The sequence below is a fragment of the Selaginella moellendorffii genome, unplaced genomic scaffold (assembly GCF_000143415.4).
Source record: "Selaginella moellendorffii unplaced genomic scaffold, v1.0 SELMOscaffold_132, whole genome shotgun sequence".
In the NCBI taxonomy this organism is placed as follows: Eukaryota; Viridiplantae; Streptophyta; class Lycopodiopsida; order Selaginellales; family Selaginellaceae; genus Selaginella; species Selaginella moellendorffii.
The window spans coordinates 363,869-381,609 of record NW_003314393.1 but is presented as its reverse complement, the minus strand read 5'-3'; the positions used below and the strand labels follow the sequence as shown (position 1 = coordinate 381,609).

Genomic DNA, 17,741 nt, shown 5'->3' with positions numbered 1-17,741 from the left:
CTAGAGGAGCATGCCAAACACTTGACAAAGGTGTTTGAGAAACTAAGGGAACACTAGCTGTATGCTAAAGAGAGCAAATGTGACTTTGCTCAACAAGAGGTAAAGTTTCTCGGGCATGTGGTGGGCAAGGACGGGCTCAAGGTGGACCCTGAGAAGGTCCAAGCGATCCAAGATTGGGAGTGATCATCGAATGTACACAGGTTAAGGGCATTCTTGGGGCTATGCAACTACTATTGAAAGTTTATCAGACACTATTCGAGAGTAGCCCTGCCCTTAACGGACCAAACATGAAAAGGGAAGATGGTATGGATAGTGGAATGCAAGGCGGCATTTGTCCACCTCAAGGGGAAGTTGAGGAAGGCTCCCGTATTAAGCTCTATTTCATTAAAGTGGGAATTGTTATTATCCCACTTGTAAAATAAGGTTTCCAAACCTTTATATAGTATATAAATATAACAAAATTCAACTGCATTGAGGCACATGCCATTTTATTTTAAACAAGGAAATGTCTACTCAATCACTTCTCCTCCCCCTACCACTACTTCACCTCTCTCTTCTCCTTGTCATCATCGTCCAATTTCTTTCCATCCTTTTAATATTGGCTCAGTTGCTCCGAGTCTAGGTGGAGCCCAAGTCCCCATTCAATCTTTACTTTCCCCTTATTAATAAAACAACTTCGTAAACTTCTAATAACATGCTGTAACACTTCTAGTATAATGCAAATCCTCTCAAAGAATTGTCTTTTAATATTAATACAATGGCATGGAACCCCATGCCATAATAAGTTACATTTTTAAATAAATACATGCCATCTCAGACTGTTATTTTTTGCCTCCAACGCCTATACAATAATCTTGGAATTTCATCACTCTCCACACTATCAGGATTTAAACCCAATAGTAATGCCATCTCTTCTCTAATACGTCCACGCTCATATTCAGTGGTCGAAGAACCCATCCGGTTGAGCAGATTATGGAGATGCAGATAGTGCTTGCTAGACAATATACATGCCATAAATGATGACTGGTGTCTGTCCGATCAAATGGCTTCTGATATACCGTTCCATCTGCCATTTGGTTGATTTCTGCAGCCACCTCCTGGACTGGCCGGTTCTCTATCACCATCGCTCCAAGCCGTTTTGCAAGGTCCCCAGAACATACGGTTTCTTTTCCCTAGTTTCCATACTGCAAGAGATGGGGTGCACTGCATATGTGTGCGTGTTCGCTGCAGTTTTAATCGGCGAGTCATCGATGATGAGGATTTCACTTGACCTAGCAGTCCGGTTCATCACTACAGCCTCTGGCTTGACGAAGATGGGCTTGCTACCCCTCACATGGACCATAGTCAAGCAATCCTCCTATGTTAGGAGAAAGTCAAATGGTAATATTACTCGCATCTGATCGTGCATCATTTGTAGCAACGTTAATGCATTGTGGCGCATCATGGATGTCCAAACTCCCAATTGCAAATTGAACCCGGCCCTCTGTTTTAAGTGTCGCATGGTCATTATTAGATCCCGCAGTTTCTCCCGTGTGATTAATGTGAATTTGTCTCTTTTGACCAACTTGCGACCGCAGGCTTTGGAGGGTGCAGTGACATTCGAGGACAAGCCACGCTCATGGGAGAAAAGGACACCGTTCAGATCAAAAATGATACAGTACCTTCGCCATGACTCTGAAATGAAATGCGTCAGCATAAAAAATGGTACAAGTCAATTTTACCATCTACAATATTAGCGAATGGTGCTCCCGATGGTCGTTGAGAGGGTTTTGGTCGAGGAAACGTGAAGGGCGGAAATACTCTCCTCTGCAATGTGGGGTCAATCGCATCCGATGGCGTGTGGGCACATGCCATTTCAGCTGTAGACTCTGGTACAACTGGCTCAACAGTGGCATGGGGTGGTTCCGATGGCGTGTGATCACACGCCATTTCAGCTGGTGCCTCCGTTGGCAAAGTGGACATGACCGAACAGGCAGCAGGGGCTTGACATTCTGCGCGTGGGAGATGTATATGATAGATCGGAGGGGCGAGTTGCCTTTTATCAGGCGGACAACTCTTGTCTTGAAGACTTTCTTCACCTCCTCGCCCACCATAATATCCACAACTATCTCTTGCATCGCCAAGCTAGAAAGAATGCTGCCCGGAGACGGCATAGAACCGGATGTTCTGATTGTCCAACACCTTCCTATTGATCAAGTCTGGAAACCTCGTCTCGCCCTTCATTGTTCGGTAGTAGGGGATCACGTCTGCGATGTCGGGTGTTACTGGACTTGCCAGCATCTTCTGCTTCAGTTTCTCCACCCACTCATCAGATACTAGCCTGTGGTTGTATTTGCTTTGGATGTCGATACGGCTCACGTCGATTGTATATACGTTGTTGAAATAGTAACAAGTACTATTATCTGCAACGATTTTTGCTGCCTCTTCTTGCTCTTTCTGCTCTTTGCGGCTCTTCTTTTTGGTGGGTGTAGTGTTTGAACCCGAGGCAATGGCATCACCGAGTAGCTTCTTTTTTGGAGTAGGAGAGTCGGACGTCGGCTTGAGCTTGACGACCCTTTTCTGCTTCGGGGTAGTTTCCAGATCGACCCCCTTCCCCTTCGCTTCGCGAACTGGAAGCACTCTCAACGGCTCAATGTTGGAATATAGTTTTTGAACATCACCGTAGGTGAGGTCTGTGGATTCCATGTGATCTTCATAGACCCACAGCGTTTTTGAAATTGTGGGCCTCCTGGACAACCTCTCCCTAGCTCCCTCTAGGAATTCCTCATAGCCGCTGCCCCCCTCCGGGAAGCCACTAGGATGTGCAAGGTGGATCTTGAAGGCGGACGCTGTCTCTACCACAAGTGCCAGTCCATATTCTTGCATGGAACTGCATGGAGTGTCTGTCACTTGGATGAGAATCCCCATGCATTCTTTTCTCCCACCATCTGTGTTGTACAGCCTCAGATCCTCGCCTTCCATCCCGAAAGTCCAGCTGGTGAGCTCCTCCCTCTTCTCTGCATCCACATTGACAGTGGCTGGAAGAAGAACGCAATTCCTCGCCTGTTCAAAAATGCACAACAATTAGAGCTGACAGATGAAAAGCTAGCAGCTGGAAATAACGTGAGGCCACACGCCATTCACCACTGCATCAGATGTCTTGAGGCTGCATCCTAAGATGGCGTGAGGCTACACGCCATCTGTAACCGGACTGCACTTGAGAGCCCAATCGGTGCATGCCAATGTTGCTATTGAATGGCATGTGGCCTCATGCCATTTTCTACTTGGCCTAAAAGACTTACCATTTGAAGCCGAATGGAGGCGTGACAATCGAGGCCGAACTCGCTGGCGAATGTGCACTGTGTGTGCAGCGGATCGTAGCAGCAAGGCTACTCTGCCACTTACAGTTGGAGAGTGGTGCTGAAATCTCCCGGGACGCCAAGTGGGCTGCGTGTGGGTGGCGGAGTGGGCGGCGGAGTTGGCGGCAAAGTTACAAATTGGGTGTGTCTTGAAGTGGACACCGATGCACACGAGCGCGATGCGAGCGCGAGTGTGATGCAAGCGCGAGTGGATGCCGATGCACACGAGAAACCTGTAGAGAAGGTAGATGAGCGTGAATGTGAGTGTGATCACGAGTGGGAGCGCGATGCGAGCGCGAGTACGATGCAAAACCTAACCTCACACGCGCGAAATGTCACGACGGTTGGTAATCCCGCAATGTCATCATTCCTCGGACTTGGGCGCCACCATTAATTTCTGGATTGCCATGCGCATGCATGCACGTGAAATCCAAAAGAAATCCGCAACGTCATCATTCCTCGGACTGCATGCACGCGAAATCCAAAAGAAAGATCATGATTGGGATATCATTTAATACCCTCGCTATATTTATACCATGCATGATTGGATATTCCAAAGCATCTTGTATTTCCAAAAATGCCAGATGTTCAGCTAAATAAAGAATGGTATATAATGTCCTTCTTGATGACTCTGCAAAGAAGCATCTCGATCAGACACCACATGAGACCACACGAGCCTTACAATGTTTCAGGGGCATTTGCCATAGATCCGACCGTTATTTTGCTCCAAGATTCTACAGTTTGGTGTGCATTGACCTTTCCATCGACACTGCAAAGGGACATCATAATCAGATGCGGGATCACAAGAAACCAACTTCACTAACTCTGGTTTCACCAAGATCTACGTAAGGAGTTATGAAATGAAAGGACCCTCTCTATTGAAATGTGTTTATGGTCCTAGGGGCATTGTGACATATCAAAGGATTTTGCATCAAGTTCTGTATTTGCATGTTTATCAAACTACTGAATTGCTAAACCCTAAACCCTAAACCCTAAACCCTAAACCCTAAACCCTAAACCCGAAACCCTAAACCCTAAAACCCTAAACCCTAAACCCTCAACCCTCAACCCTCAACCCTAAACCCTAAACCCTAAACCTAAACCCCTAAACCCCTAAACCCTAAACCCCTAAACCCTAAACCCTAAACCCTAAAACCTAAACCCTAAACCCTAAACCCTTTCTTGCACTAGTTCCCTGTGAAGAATTTATGGGTGTAACTCAGAGAAGGATCTCCTGCTCTTCTGCTGACCGTCTGGAGGCTTAAGAACAGATTTCTTTCACTAGCTCCCCATGAAGGATGCAACATGGATCTACACTCTCACCAAATGACTTCATTATAACTCACCAAATGGCTGAAACCCTTCACCAAATGGCTGATCGTATGTTGCCACGTAGAATTAATCATCCATATATATATATTTCTTCTTAGGGATCTCAATCCCTTACACTTTCTGCTCGCTGTGACGGTCTGTGAGTAGTAGGCATGCAAGCTTCTAGCCCTTTTTCTTCATCTTCATCGCCACTTAGTCATAGTTTAAGTGCTGGAGTGCCCTTGAATCTCATCTGTTCTATCAACGCTGCTGCAGATCAGGAGATACCAACGAATTCCCGGTCCCCCACACCGGAATTCTCACCTCCTGAGTCAAGGCAGAACACACACGACACGCTCGTCTTGCCTTCCCAACAGACACTTGTCTTGCCTTCTCAGCGTGCACAAGCTCCTCAATCTCATCGTGGACTGTGGCCGAATTTCTCTCACCGGGACGTTCGCTCATACTTCATCTGGGACTCTGGTCCAGGACCGATTGAGATTGAAGACACAGCTGCAACTTCTGGAGTAATGCATGACCAGTGTTCTCTTCCTCTTATGGCAAATGCTCCTCCATCACCTCCTCACATCGCTTCATCATCTCGTCAAACACCAAATCCTCCACCATCCAATTCCATTCATGGATCAGCCCCTATTCACGGATTTACACTCTCATCTCGTATCATACCATCTTCTTCCTCCACACCAAATACAACGCTGTCTTCCATACCAATTACAATGCTTACTACCATACAAACGTCCTGCTCTGCACCAGTTCCAACACCACTACCACGCACTCTACCAGTTCAAACGTCAGTTCCAACACCACTACCACGCACTCTACCACCTCAAACGTCAGTTCCAACACCACTACCACGCACTCTACCACCTCAAACGTCAGTTCCAACACCACTACCACGCACTCTACCACCTCAAACGTCAGTTCCAACACCACTACCACGCACTCTACCACCTCAAACGTCAGTATATGCACTCACGACCGAGTCTCCTTCAGCTTCTCCTGAATTCTTGAGGGAACTGGCACTTACAGAGGAACGACACTTGGCTGAACGACACTTGGCTTCACGACCTGTCTCAGCACCACTGTCAACGGCTACATGGTCCACTGTAGCATCAGTGACAGATATGCAGCCCACTCTGTCTCCAGCAACTGCCCCAGTAGCAACTATGCCGCCTAGGAGATCCGTTGTGCCACCTGTGACCACCTCTACATCCCCTATGGCTGTGCCTACAACAAACGCACTCTCACCACATGCACCAGCATATACACCCATGTCTACGCTTGCATGTACCTCTGTGCTCACAACTACAACCATCCATACACCTACTCCATCGACAACTAGCCCTCCTCTCTTTGCTACAACACCTCATACTCCACCAACTTTCTCCATCTCGCCTCCTGTTCCATTAACCTTCTCCACCACACCACCTTTCTCCATGGCCTCAACTTTACCAACACTCTTTTCATCAACAACTTCAATCCCACCACCTTTTTCATCCCCAGCTGTGCCATCATCTACTCCATTCTCTGGATTGGTAGACCTCTTCACAGTGTTGCAGAAGAGTGCTGGCATTTCTGCTACTGGAAACACTCTTCCACAGCAGTTGCCACCTTTCCTTGCCCCTGGCAATGCCCTCACTAGCTCCTCGACTGAGGGACTTGGTAGGCTTGATGAGGCTCTTTCTGCCATCCTTGAATGCTCGATCAAGGAATTCATGAACGAGCTCAAGTCTCTAAATCAAGCTCACAAGGCTGTGAAGAGATTGACTCAGCTCCGTGATAAAAAGCAGTTCCCTCAAGACCTTCGCATTCGTGTGCCAAAGCTTGAGGTGACCTCTCACGGTCAGGAACTTCTTGATACCAGCATCAAAGCAATCCACGAACAATACTTGAAGGACCTTCTTGATTCTCTGCTCAAGGCACGAGAGGCTGAGGCTGCTACCCTTGCGGATCTCATCAACCATGGACTCTCTCAACGTTTTAATGATCGAATGGATGATTTTGTTCACTGTGCTTTGCAGGCTTGTGGCAATGCACAACGAGAGGCTGTCACACATACTCTCAATGCCCGCAAGCATCAGTTGATAGCTGAATACCAACGTGCGACTGCAATTGGAGCAGTGGCATATGGAGTTGAGGAGAGCAAAAAGGAAAATGCTCGCAAGCAAAGGGAAGCTGCAGAGGATGCTGCACGAGCCAAGGCGGAGACACTGCCCAAGGAAGACACTGTTAAGATGCTTGTCCAGAGCTGCTTTGACAAGATGTGGAAGGAGAGGGAGCGTGGAATTCCGAGACAACACCACGAAGATGCTGGCAGAGGCACCAGATCACAAGGCAAACGACAGCAAAGGACGGATACCTCACTCCACATACGTGAAGCAGGCTCTTCAAAGACACGCAAGGTTTCTCTCCCCAGTGGTGAACGTGACGTTACCCATGGATGGCAGGGAAACGAGCAGGGGCGGAATGTGGTTACTGGGACTCCTCCCACCCATTCCGATGCCCCGGGTTTTTCTTCAAGGGGTCCCTTGCACCGGCAATCTCCAACCGTGCTTGGTTCCCAGCCAGCCATGACTGGCAGAGGTGGCCAACGCCAGTCTCGAGGAAACGGTCGACCCCCACGGTCCCAACCGAACTGGCCAAGCGGCCGAGGGCGCCAGACTACACCACGACCTCCTCCAGCAGCCCAACAACGCCAGCCAACTCAGAACCAGAAACCACCTTCACCTCCCAGAGGACAAGAGATGCAGCCCTCACAGCACCACAACAACACCCCACTCCACGAACGAACCCAACGCTATGGCTTGGGAAGAAACTCGCCTCCACAGCAACGCCCGCACTCTCCAGTTACGGCAGTGCCTGTGGACAGAAAAGGCAAGGCAAAAGTTTCTGGCTACCTTTGATTGCCCCGCATGAAGCTTTACTTCATTTTGCCGGCAATCAAAAAGTTTCCCAGCTAGAAAATAGAGTGGAGATTGGTGCTGTTCACAATTTGTCTTCTCGCATGTTGAGTGCCGCTGAAAAGCGCCTCCTTGCTCTTGGGCTCTCATTCATTCCTAATCCAGTGCCTCTCACGGCCAAAAAGATTATGGAATGCTTAGATGACTTAGATGACCCTAAACCCTAAACCTAAACCCTAATAAACCCTAACCCTAAACCCTAAACCGGAAACCCTAAACCCTTATACCTCCATAAACTAGATGAACTGGTGCCAAGTGAACCCATTGATGGTACTCTCAAAAGAAAGATGAAGGGGTCAATAACTTATTCATGCAAGCATCCTTGAATACTTGCGCAACTTCTCATTTCTCAAAAGAATCTCTACATCAAAACCATAGCACCAATAGGATATTATTAATACCAAGGCTTCCACTTAGGAAATAGAGGATGCTAATCAAAAAATGTTAACAACACAAATATGTGTGACCAACCTTATCACATGTCTAGCAGCAAACATTATGGTCATAACTACGTCCTTGCCCTTGTCTTTGAACACAAGCAACAATAGCATCAACTTCTATCAGAACAAGGTCATCTCCCACAAAAAGTGGCATTAAAGCATATGCAACAATAAGTGAAAGAAGTGATGTTCCATAATGTTGTGCTAGTCGAAGAATGTTGTCTAAGGTGATTGGAGCTAGTGCATATATGAGTCCCATAAGACATTGCTGAAACATTGGCCACAACATTCCCAATTTATTCCGCTCCGACATAATTGGCTATATACAAAGTAGGAGGATTTAGAAGTAAAATTGCATCGTTGACAAAAATGACCCCTAATAGAGATAATGCAATTCTTATAAGGCTTGTCAATATGTCTAAATAATTGTTTGATTGTGCTCAAACCATTGTACCATTGTAATGCTATTGTAAGCAACCAAAGAGAACGACTCAAGAGACGATCTATAGGGGTTCAAATATAGAGGGAAAGAGCCCATGAATAAGAGTGCACCCCCTTTTCCAATCGGTTAAGGTACTTGGGGTTAAGCGTCCTTGGGTTTGAATAGTACTGGGTTGGGTGACCTCCCGGGAAGTCCAAACCCAGGAGCTTACATTTGGTATCAGAGCGGTCTTGGGTCCGACTTTGTTGGTTGGCTAGGGGAATCACACCACATGTTGATTGACATCTAGCTGGTCCAGTTTGCTCCCGTTGGGGGTAGGGTGTTAAGAGAGCGGGGCTCTCAGGAGAGCTGCAGCTCTCAGCTTCCATTCACAAGGGCGTGAACTTGCAGGGAAGCATGGTGGATTGTAAGCAACCAAAGGGAATGACTCGAGAGACGGTCCATAGGGGTTCAAATATAGAGGGAAAAGGCCCATGAATAAGAGTGCACCCCGTTTTCCAATCGGTTAAGGGTCTTGGGATACTTAGGGTTAAGCATCCTTGGGTTTGAATAGTACTGGGTTGGGTGACCTCCCGGGAAGTCCAAACCCAGGAGCTTACAGCTATCTTTTTAAAATATGTGGGAAAATTGTATAGACACTAGATATCATCCCAAAAATAATAGGTGGTAATCATTGTAAAATGATCAAACTAATGATATACATTATCCCCAAAATTCCCACAAAAGAACTCCAACTGAACTCAATGATGGGCAACAATAGTAAAAGATACACCACATGCCGTGAATGCCACTATCAATTGAGTTTGATTGTTTAATTGCAATTCCATAGCATTGAGAAATTGCACCAATTGTTATTCTAGAGTCAAAGAAGGAGGAAGCTACTATTTTGCCATAAAGATGAATGGAAAGAAGCAAAAAAAATAAAAAGAAAAAAAGAAAAAAAGAAATTGAAAAGCTACATAAATAAGAGAGATCTAGATAATGCAAAAGCTAAATCTAAACCAAACACTCCTTAAGGAAAATTAGAATTACCCTTCACTTCAATTAATATGAGTGCATTAAATATGGAAATGGAATACAAAAATGTGTAATCTCAAAACCCTAGCTTATATACAGGAGCAAGTGGTTCAAATTGAAATCAATTTTATGGCTATCAAAATTCCACTATGTTAATATTAATATATGGCATTATCAAAAAAAAATTTTTTACTTATATTTTATAGAATATTTATATTAATTAATAATATAAAACTAAATAAGTATTATTATACATGAAAAATTTCAATATGCACAATAAATATTTTTCAGAAATTGTTCAATAAGGAACTTCTTAACTTTAGAAGTTTATAACTACAGCAAGCTATATAAAATTAAATATAAAATGCTAGCTTTCAAAGATGTCATCTTGATCATACATTTTAAATTTAGAAAAATGTTTTAAATTAAAAGAATGACGTTAATTATTTTTCACTTTAAGTAAAATGGGAATATATCTATGATACCCATATATATTCTATAATAATCCTCAATTTTAATAAACTTTTCTTTAATTCATTTATAATGGGGTAGGGGATATGGGCAATTCCAAATATAATGGGGATAATGGGTAGGTTGAGGTATGAACTACTTGAGATATTATTTATCTCCCCATTAGGTGTGCTATCTTTTGTTTTGAATCTTGCTTATATCTAAGCCTAAACTCTACCATGTTAGTTGGTGTATTTTGCTATAAATATGCTAAAATCATTTAGCTTTGTTTTGCATGTTGATTTTAGAGTTGGAATTCTAAATGCTCTAAAACTATTATGATATTGCTCCATGTTCATGTTCCTTCATTTTTTTGTTGTATGCTTAAGAGTTTAACTTCATCCTTTTGTTCACTGTACCATAGCTCTAAAACTTAGATTCTGTTCTGGTGCCCTTGTTCAAGGGTTAAATTCCATTTTATAATTATTCACTATAGGGAAGTTATGGTAGCTCTTCATCCTGTTCATTCCATATACTAATATTGTATAGAGTTTTTCTCTCAATAACAGCATAGGATATTGCACTTCCTACCATCAACAAAGAGAGGTACCAACTGAAAAGCAATGTTCCCATAGCTTTGGACTGGTTGACAAGGTTTTCACTGCCACACTCGATCTTTTGGTGGTGACGAACAAACACTTGGCAACCCAGAGGCAGGAACGTTGCTGGGAACACAAGAAGTAATGAGAGCTGAAGCAGCCAAATGCCATGGAAGATGATACAAATTGACTTCCAAAACTTGATCATCATGGCATTGTGATTCTGTGGCACAAACACTTCCACGAGGCTTGAGAACATACAGGCAGTCACAATGAGCTGTAGAAGCATATGATTATGTCCTTCCACGCCGACATGATCCGTGGAATGCCAATGAAAGAGGAAGAGTTCTTGGGCGAACGCTGCTGCTTCCATGAGACTTACAAAAGCACTTGGCAAGTGTAGCTTGGAACGTAAACAGAGTGCATAGATCATGAACGGAATAGCCATGGAGATGTGCTCCAGGTCAGGATAGCTTCGTGTTGGCTGAAGAATGCAGTGGAAAGTGATGACTCCTGCACTCCCAAGGAAGAGAATGTAAAACTCAGCTGGCTTTGTAATGAGGGAGAGTCGCCCAGGTTTTTCATGGCCTCGAAAACGAGATGCTGCATTCGTGAGAAAAAGCAAGAGTCCCCAAAAGATGAACGCAATTGCTGGAATACCATGACCAAGGAACACAAGAAATCTGTTTGCCATTGTATCACATGTTTCCTTGACAAGCTTGAAATTTAAGGTGATGTATCACCGGGTCAAGGACGGTATTCTTATACTCATGTTAAAGCCGGTCATTGGTTGGTTGGCTATTCATTGATTGACCAGTATTTGAAGAGCTTAGACTTTGATCAAAGTAAAATATCGAAAGTTCTGTATCCACCTTGACCAACATTTCTGAGTGACTAACTTCTGTCATCTTTATTTGTCATGTATTCTTCCATTGACCACCACTATATGCTGGAATACCATGACCAAGGAACACTAGAAATCTGTTTGCCATTGTGTCACATGTGCTTGAAATTTAAAGTGATGGATGACCGGGTCAAGGACGGTATTCTGACACTCATGTAGTCGGTCATTGGTTGGTTTGATCCGAAGAGCCTAGACTTTTCAAATTAAAGTATGGAAAGTTCTGTATCCACTGTTCATTTGCCTATTTCTGGGTTTGCTATTGTATTGTCATGTTCTTCCATTGCCTAAACTTTGATCAGAGTAAAGCATCTGAATCCACCACGACCTAGACTCATGGAGGTCAATTGCTCATCAGCTTTTTCATTTGAGTTCTGGATTAACAAGTTAGCATTTCTTAAGAACTGCCAAGACGAGGAAGAAATGAAGGTATGCTGAGGCCAATAGATGCGTCCTCATGTTCCTTTGCCCGAAGCTTATACCTCCAACTTTGAAGGCTGTCCCAGAACGTGATGCCTAAAAATGTGACCCAAAAGCCAATAAACACACCGCAGCCAAATGCCCACACTGAAGCCTCACGGAAGAGGAAGTCCTTCTCCCAACTTTTGTGACTTGCAGGGTGCTCTTGATCCTTTGTTGCATAGCCACAAGGAGACAATGGAAACCCACAAAGGTTCTTATTGCCTTGGAATGCAAGTGGAAACCGAGTGTTTAAATTGTATGCAGTTGGGACCAATCCGCTTAAGTTGTTGAATGAAACATTAAAGGCTGACAAAGGCAACTCCCCAAACTCGTTTGGGATCCTGCCTTGGAGCATGTTCCAGGATAAGTCAAGCGACTGAAGCTTTTTCAAGCTGGAAAGGTTGAGAGGTATGGCACCGGTGAACTGGTTGTGCGAGAGGTTAAGATGCATTAGTCCAACCAGTTGCCCAATTTCTTCTGGGATGACACCCTCGAGAGAGTTGCTTGAGATGTCCAATGAAGTCATGTTGTTTGCAACAACGATCGTTGTCCGATCAAACTGTATCCTTGCGTCGTTGACTATGATGACCAGGCTCAACTCTACCCCTGTGTAAATGCCAAGATTCAAATCCCCACTCGTGTTGCCCTTGAAACCTTGAAACTTCCAAAGCGCGCGTGGCAGCTGCCCTGTGAGTTTATTGTTTGACAGATCTAGAATTTGGAGCCAAATGAGATTGGTGGTGCAATCTGGAATCTGGCCAAACAGCTTGTTGTATGCAAAAGACAATATCATAATTCCTGACCAGCTGCAAGTTTCTTGAGGGATCTCGCCTGTGAAATGGTTCCTACTATAGTCCATGACTCTGAGATAAGTGGAATTCAAGCTTTTTGCTGGAATTGTGCCGCTCAACGTGTTGTTGGAAATGACAAAGAAGACCAAGCTTGTCAAGTTACTCAAGTCAAGCAGCACCTCACCCGTGAAATTGTTCTGCGCAAAGTTGACAACCTTGAGCTGGGAGCAATTCCCTAGCCTTGAGCTAATCTCTCCCTGGAACTCGTTCGTTGAGAGATCCAAGTAAACAAGGTTAGTGCATGCACCAAACGTTGGCATTTTGCTCCGTATCAAGTTTCCGTGGAGGTCGAGATAGCCAAGATTGGTGCATTTGTCGAGTGGAGGAACTTCATTTCTGAGATAGTTGTCACTCAAGTCAAGTATCTCAAGACGATCCAGCTGGCTAATGCCTTTTGGAATGCTTCCATCTAGATAGTTTTTGTTGAGGTGCAATTGCTGGAGAGCCTTGATCTCTGTGATTGAATGCGGAATGCTTCCTGTCAGGCTGTTAACGTCCAAGCGAAGTAGTACAACAGGAGAAGACGCATTAAACATGGGAATGTTTCCTGTAAAGTTGTTGTAATGGAGCTCTAGGTGCGTTAGAGATGGCATGCCCACCATAACATCCGAAGGAATCGATCCATTGAGAAAATAGTTTCGCGATAGTCCCAACCACTTTAGCCTACGAAGACCAGCAAAAGAGCCAGGTAATGGGCCATATAGAAGGTTGTCAGACATGTCTAGAAATGTGAGGTGCGAAAGGTTTCCAAGAGTGATTGGTATAAGCCCCTCCAAATTGTTTGTAAAAAGTGATAAACTTTCCAATTTCTTGAGCTTACCCAGCGATGGAGATATAGAGCCCGTTAAGGTGTTGTTTTCCAGACTGAGGAACCGCAGCTTGGAGCAGTTCCCAACACTCGATGGAATAGACCCGCTCAAGAAATATCAGATAGCCAGAGCTCAGTGAGATTCTGGAGCTGCCCTAATGTTGCTGGAATATGGCCAGTCAATTGGTTCCCTCTCAAGTTGAGCTCTGTGAGTGAGGAGCAATTTCCGAGGGTGGTAGGAATTTGCCCCGTTATTTTGTTAAACGATAGATCGAGCTCTGAAAGATATGAAAGCTGCCCAAGCCTTGGCGTGAGAGTTCCCACCAAGGCTTCATCAAGATCCACAGAGGATAGATGTATGGACACTACTTGGCGTTTAGAATTGCAACTAATGCCTCTCCAGCTGCAAATCCCATCCTTGCTTCCTTCATGCCAGTTAGAAAAGGTAGAATTGCTTTGCAACATGCCTTGCTTGAACTCCAGTAGAATTTCCATGTCCATGATCTTATACAAAAGAAAGAAAACCTTAAGAGTTTCATTTCAGAATCATGTGATCATACCTCAGACGACAGATTCATGCCAAGTGTGAAGAGAAGTACGATGCCCCAGTGAGAAATCATTTTCTTCTTGTGAAACTAGAAATTTGAACATCACCGGAATTTCAATCTTGAATGCGGCATCACCCCAGAAAGACGTGGTTTTATCAACTGCCATGCTCAAAGAGTATATTTTTCAAATAAAGTCAACAAAAGTCACATACGAGAGTCATGGTCTGTGGTCAAAGTCATGCAACTACAAGTTTTAATCTTGACTGGCAAGCATGCCGTGCTGACTATGCTGCCGTGCTGACTGGCAACCATGCCGTGTTTGACACCACGGTCTGTTTGCCAGTCAATATTAGAACTTGTTGTTTGTTGGTTGTGGGATCAGATACTTTCATTCATAGTGTTCATCAAACAGATCTCCACTATATAAGAACCATATACAGCATCTAAGGCATTGATGAATGGCAGTGATGAAAACATTTGTAGTGTTACTGCTTGTAGCAAGTGCTTCCTTCTTTAACTTCTCTGAAGCTGATACAACATGTGACAACAACATCAATGGAATTCTCAGCAATTGCAAAAGCACAAATCCCTCTCCAGCCTGTTGTAGCTTTATGAGGAAGATCACTCTTGAGTGTGTGTGCCCAAGAATTACTTCAGATGTCACGAAGTATATCAGCTTGAGTTCAATTCTAACCATTGCTAAAATATGTCATCGAACTCTTCCCCATCAGTATCAGTGTGGAAGTAAGGCACTTCAATTTCTTCTTCTTGTTTCAAATTCACAGCTTATTGTCTCTTCAGGTTATCTTCTACCCTGATATGGAATGGTTGGAACCACAAGAAAATAAACTTTATTCTGAAGACTATGTGTTTCTTTAATCTATCTATAAATGCTAAAGGCAAGAGGACAAATAGAGAGAAACAGCAAAGCAACACTTTTCATTTCTCATAATTCTTCGTAACAATTTTCTCCATCACTATCCTCTTTTCCATACTATTTAGCAAAGTTATTCTTCTTATGTGTTAAATAGAAGTCAAAACGTTGACAATGATGGCATTTCTAGGGGAGGGAACCCTCCTGTATTATGCTAATGGCCAGCCCAAAGAAGTGTGGCAAATCAGCATTGCTTCAAGAGCTAGAATACATCTGGAGTGAAAAGAGTGAGCTAGTCATGACCTCCCTAATCTTCCATATAGATGACAATAATGCAATTGTGGAAGTGCACTCTAAATTCAGCCAAGTTATTGAAGAATTTTAGGTATAGTGATTTTCTTTTCTAGTCTAGAACTAAAAGAACATGAGTGTTATAACAGGTTCTCCTGAACCTCTTTACCTCAAGGATGAATCACTAGGAGGTTAGGTCAATATTCAGGGATTGAAGAGATTGAAGATTTTGATAATCTGGCACAAAAAGACAGAGATATAATTTCCCTAGACTATGCTATGCCACCTCTTGAGGTTCCTCACCACCCAACCACCCTTGAGTTACCTCAAAAGCTCCACTGTGCCATTGCTCCACTATAAGCCTCAGGGTAGGTTAAGTCCCTTATACCCAAGAGCCTCCTTTTGACTGACATTGACCATGTGGTTAAAGCTGGCACCTAATAATACTTCAAGCGATCTTCATTTTGTCCAAAAAGTAACTATGCATCCCCACAAACATAAGAGGCTTGTCAATCACAAGTTTCTTCCCGAAGGCTCTTCCTATACCAACCTTTAAAAGAGTCAAAGGTAAACCATTCCCCTGCTCACCACTGTAAACTGCTTCTAGTATGGACTTTGTATAGCGAATGGATATGGATGGAGATGGGGACTTAACTAATTCCTAGATCCATTTTAACTATATGGAATGAGTTTTAGGCTGGTCAATTATGGGAGCCTATCACAAGTAAGTGGTTTTTCATTTTTTAAGGACACCATACCGATTTACATTATACGCATTCTTTCTATAGGTTGTAGTGCAATTTAACTATAGCCATAGCTGAATTCCAGATTTAGAATTTCCAAGCTCAAATCATCTTTTAGACATGCACATCTAAGGTTGTTGAATTGCAAACCTGGAAGAAACCTAGAAATCCAGCAGGCTTGGAAATTGGTCCTCACATCTTTGTGGAGTCACTACGCCATCCTGATTGAGATGGCTGGTGATGAATGCAGAGTGCATCAGGTTGGCAAGAAGCTGACATAAATAGAGGTTGCAACTTCAAGGCTCATAAAGCTTGGTATGCTTGATACTTATGCCCACAGGCTTTCAAGATTGCTAATTCCAAGCTTCTCTATGGTAATAAGTCTTTGTTACGTGCCAGCTTTGACCACGTGGTCAGTCAAAGGGAGATATTAAGGCATGTTAGGGTAAGGGACATATCCTACCTTAGGGCTCACGGTGGAATGGCAGCGTAGTGGAGCTTTTGAGGTAGCTCGGGGGTGGTTGGGTGGTGAGGAACCTCAAGAGGTGGTGTAGCATAGTCTAGGGTGGCTAAATCTCTGTCTTTATGCACCGAATCATAACATTGGTATCAGAGGAGTTGGTTGCGATGGCCGACCAAGCTGAACGCTGGAATCCTATTGTCAATGGTGGTGTCAACGATGGTGCAGATAGAGCTGCAGAGATTTAGACCATTCTGATTCATGAGCTATGAGCCCTTAATTTAAATCAGCAAGAGATGCAAGACAAGATGCATAGCATGATGGATACCATATGTGTGTGGGCGTGTTGAGGCAGTTGAGGCTGGACATGGTAGCGCTCCAAGTAAGCCTTCTTTAGTAGATCAACTCAAGATTCCAACCTTTTCCAATAATAATGGTGTGGACAAGTGTCTCGTTTAGCTAGCCAATGTGAAGAAGTTCTTGGCTACTAGGGGAACTTTAGATGTAGAGGCTTTAGTGGTTATTCCAATAGTTTTGCGTGATGCGGGTCTTTGATGGTGGAATTGGCTTGAGGAGTCTCATGTTGTGGATAAGAAACCTTTAATATCGCTACATAATAGCTTACCATGTCTACCAAACACCTTCACTATCATGCCCTTTGTGCTAGTCTCATTTTGGTCCTAAATACTATTTGTGGAAAGCGTCTAGATTTGCTTATTTGGCACATTTACAGAATGTAGAGATTGTATTGAACACAATAGTGTTCATCCCGTGTCAAAATTTGTAATATAGAGACATTCCATATTTAGTAAGTTTTAAGCTTGTCCCAGAGACTAATTATTGGTACTAGGGGAGGCTTGGGGGGGGGGGGGGGGGGGGGGGGGGGATATGGGGCGTTCTAAATGTATAGTAGGGATAATGGTTAGAATGCATGTCCGACCACTTGAGACATTAGTTTGGCTTCCGTTGGGTTATGTCGTTCTTTATTCTGTGTTCGGTTTGGGTCTAAGCCCAAGCTCCATGCTGCTCTAGTTAGTGGTACCCTCTTCCTTGCGTTAAGCCACCAGTATGCCAAAATTGTGCTAGATACCGTCTGACACCATTTTGCATGTAGGTGTTGGATACAGGGAGCTGGTGCTTGTGGGATTGTACCAGACCCGCATTTCGTAGTGCAACAGGCTTGGATTTTAGCTCCAAATTCAAGTGCACTACATTTGGTATCAGA

The 17,741-nt window shown here is 44.0% G+C and overlaps 3 protein-coding genes across 3 annotated transcripts; all 3 read right to left on the bottom strand.

Annotated features, from left to right (window-relative positions):
* Nucleotides 1-10,438: 10,438 nt before the first annotated feature.
* Nucleotides 10,439-11,276, bottom strand: LOC112343092. Its single transcript, XM_024665988.1, has one exon. It carries the CDS (start codon nucleotides 11,270-11,272, stop codon nucleotides 10,481-10,483), a length of 792 nt encoding a protein of 263 aa, XP_024521756.1. The 5' UTR covers nucleotides 11,273-11,276; the 3' UTR covers nucleotides 10,439-10,480.
* Nucleotides 11,277-11,876: 600 nt separating this feature from the next.
* LOC112343098 (probable LRR receptor-like serine/threonine-protein kinase At1g34110) lies at nucleotides 11,877-13,511 on the bottom strand. The gene has a single exon (XM_024665996.1). The coding sequence runs from the start codon at nucleotides 13,509-13,511 to the stop codon at nucleotides 11,877-11,879; it is 1,635 nt and encodes a 544-aa protein (XP_024521764.1).
* A 197-nt stretch (nucleotides 13,512-13,708) lies between these two features.
* On the bottom strand, nucleotides 13,709-14,101 carry LOC112343097 (probable leucine-rich repeat receptor-like protein kinase At5g63930). Its single transcript, XM_024665995.1, has one exon. The coding sequence runs from the start codon at nucleotides 14,099-14,101 to the stop codon at nucleotides 13,709-13,711; it is 393 nt and encodes a 130-aa protein (XP_024521763.1).
* Between the last annotated feature and the right edge of the window lie 3,640 nt (nucleotides 14,102-17,741).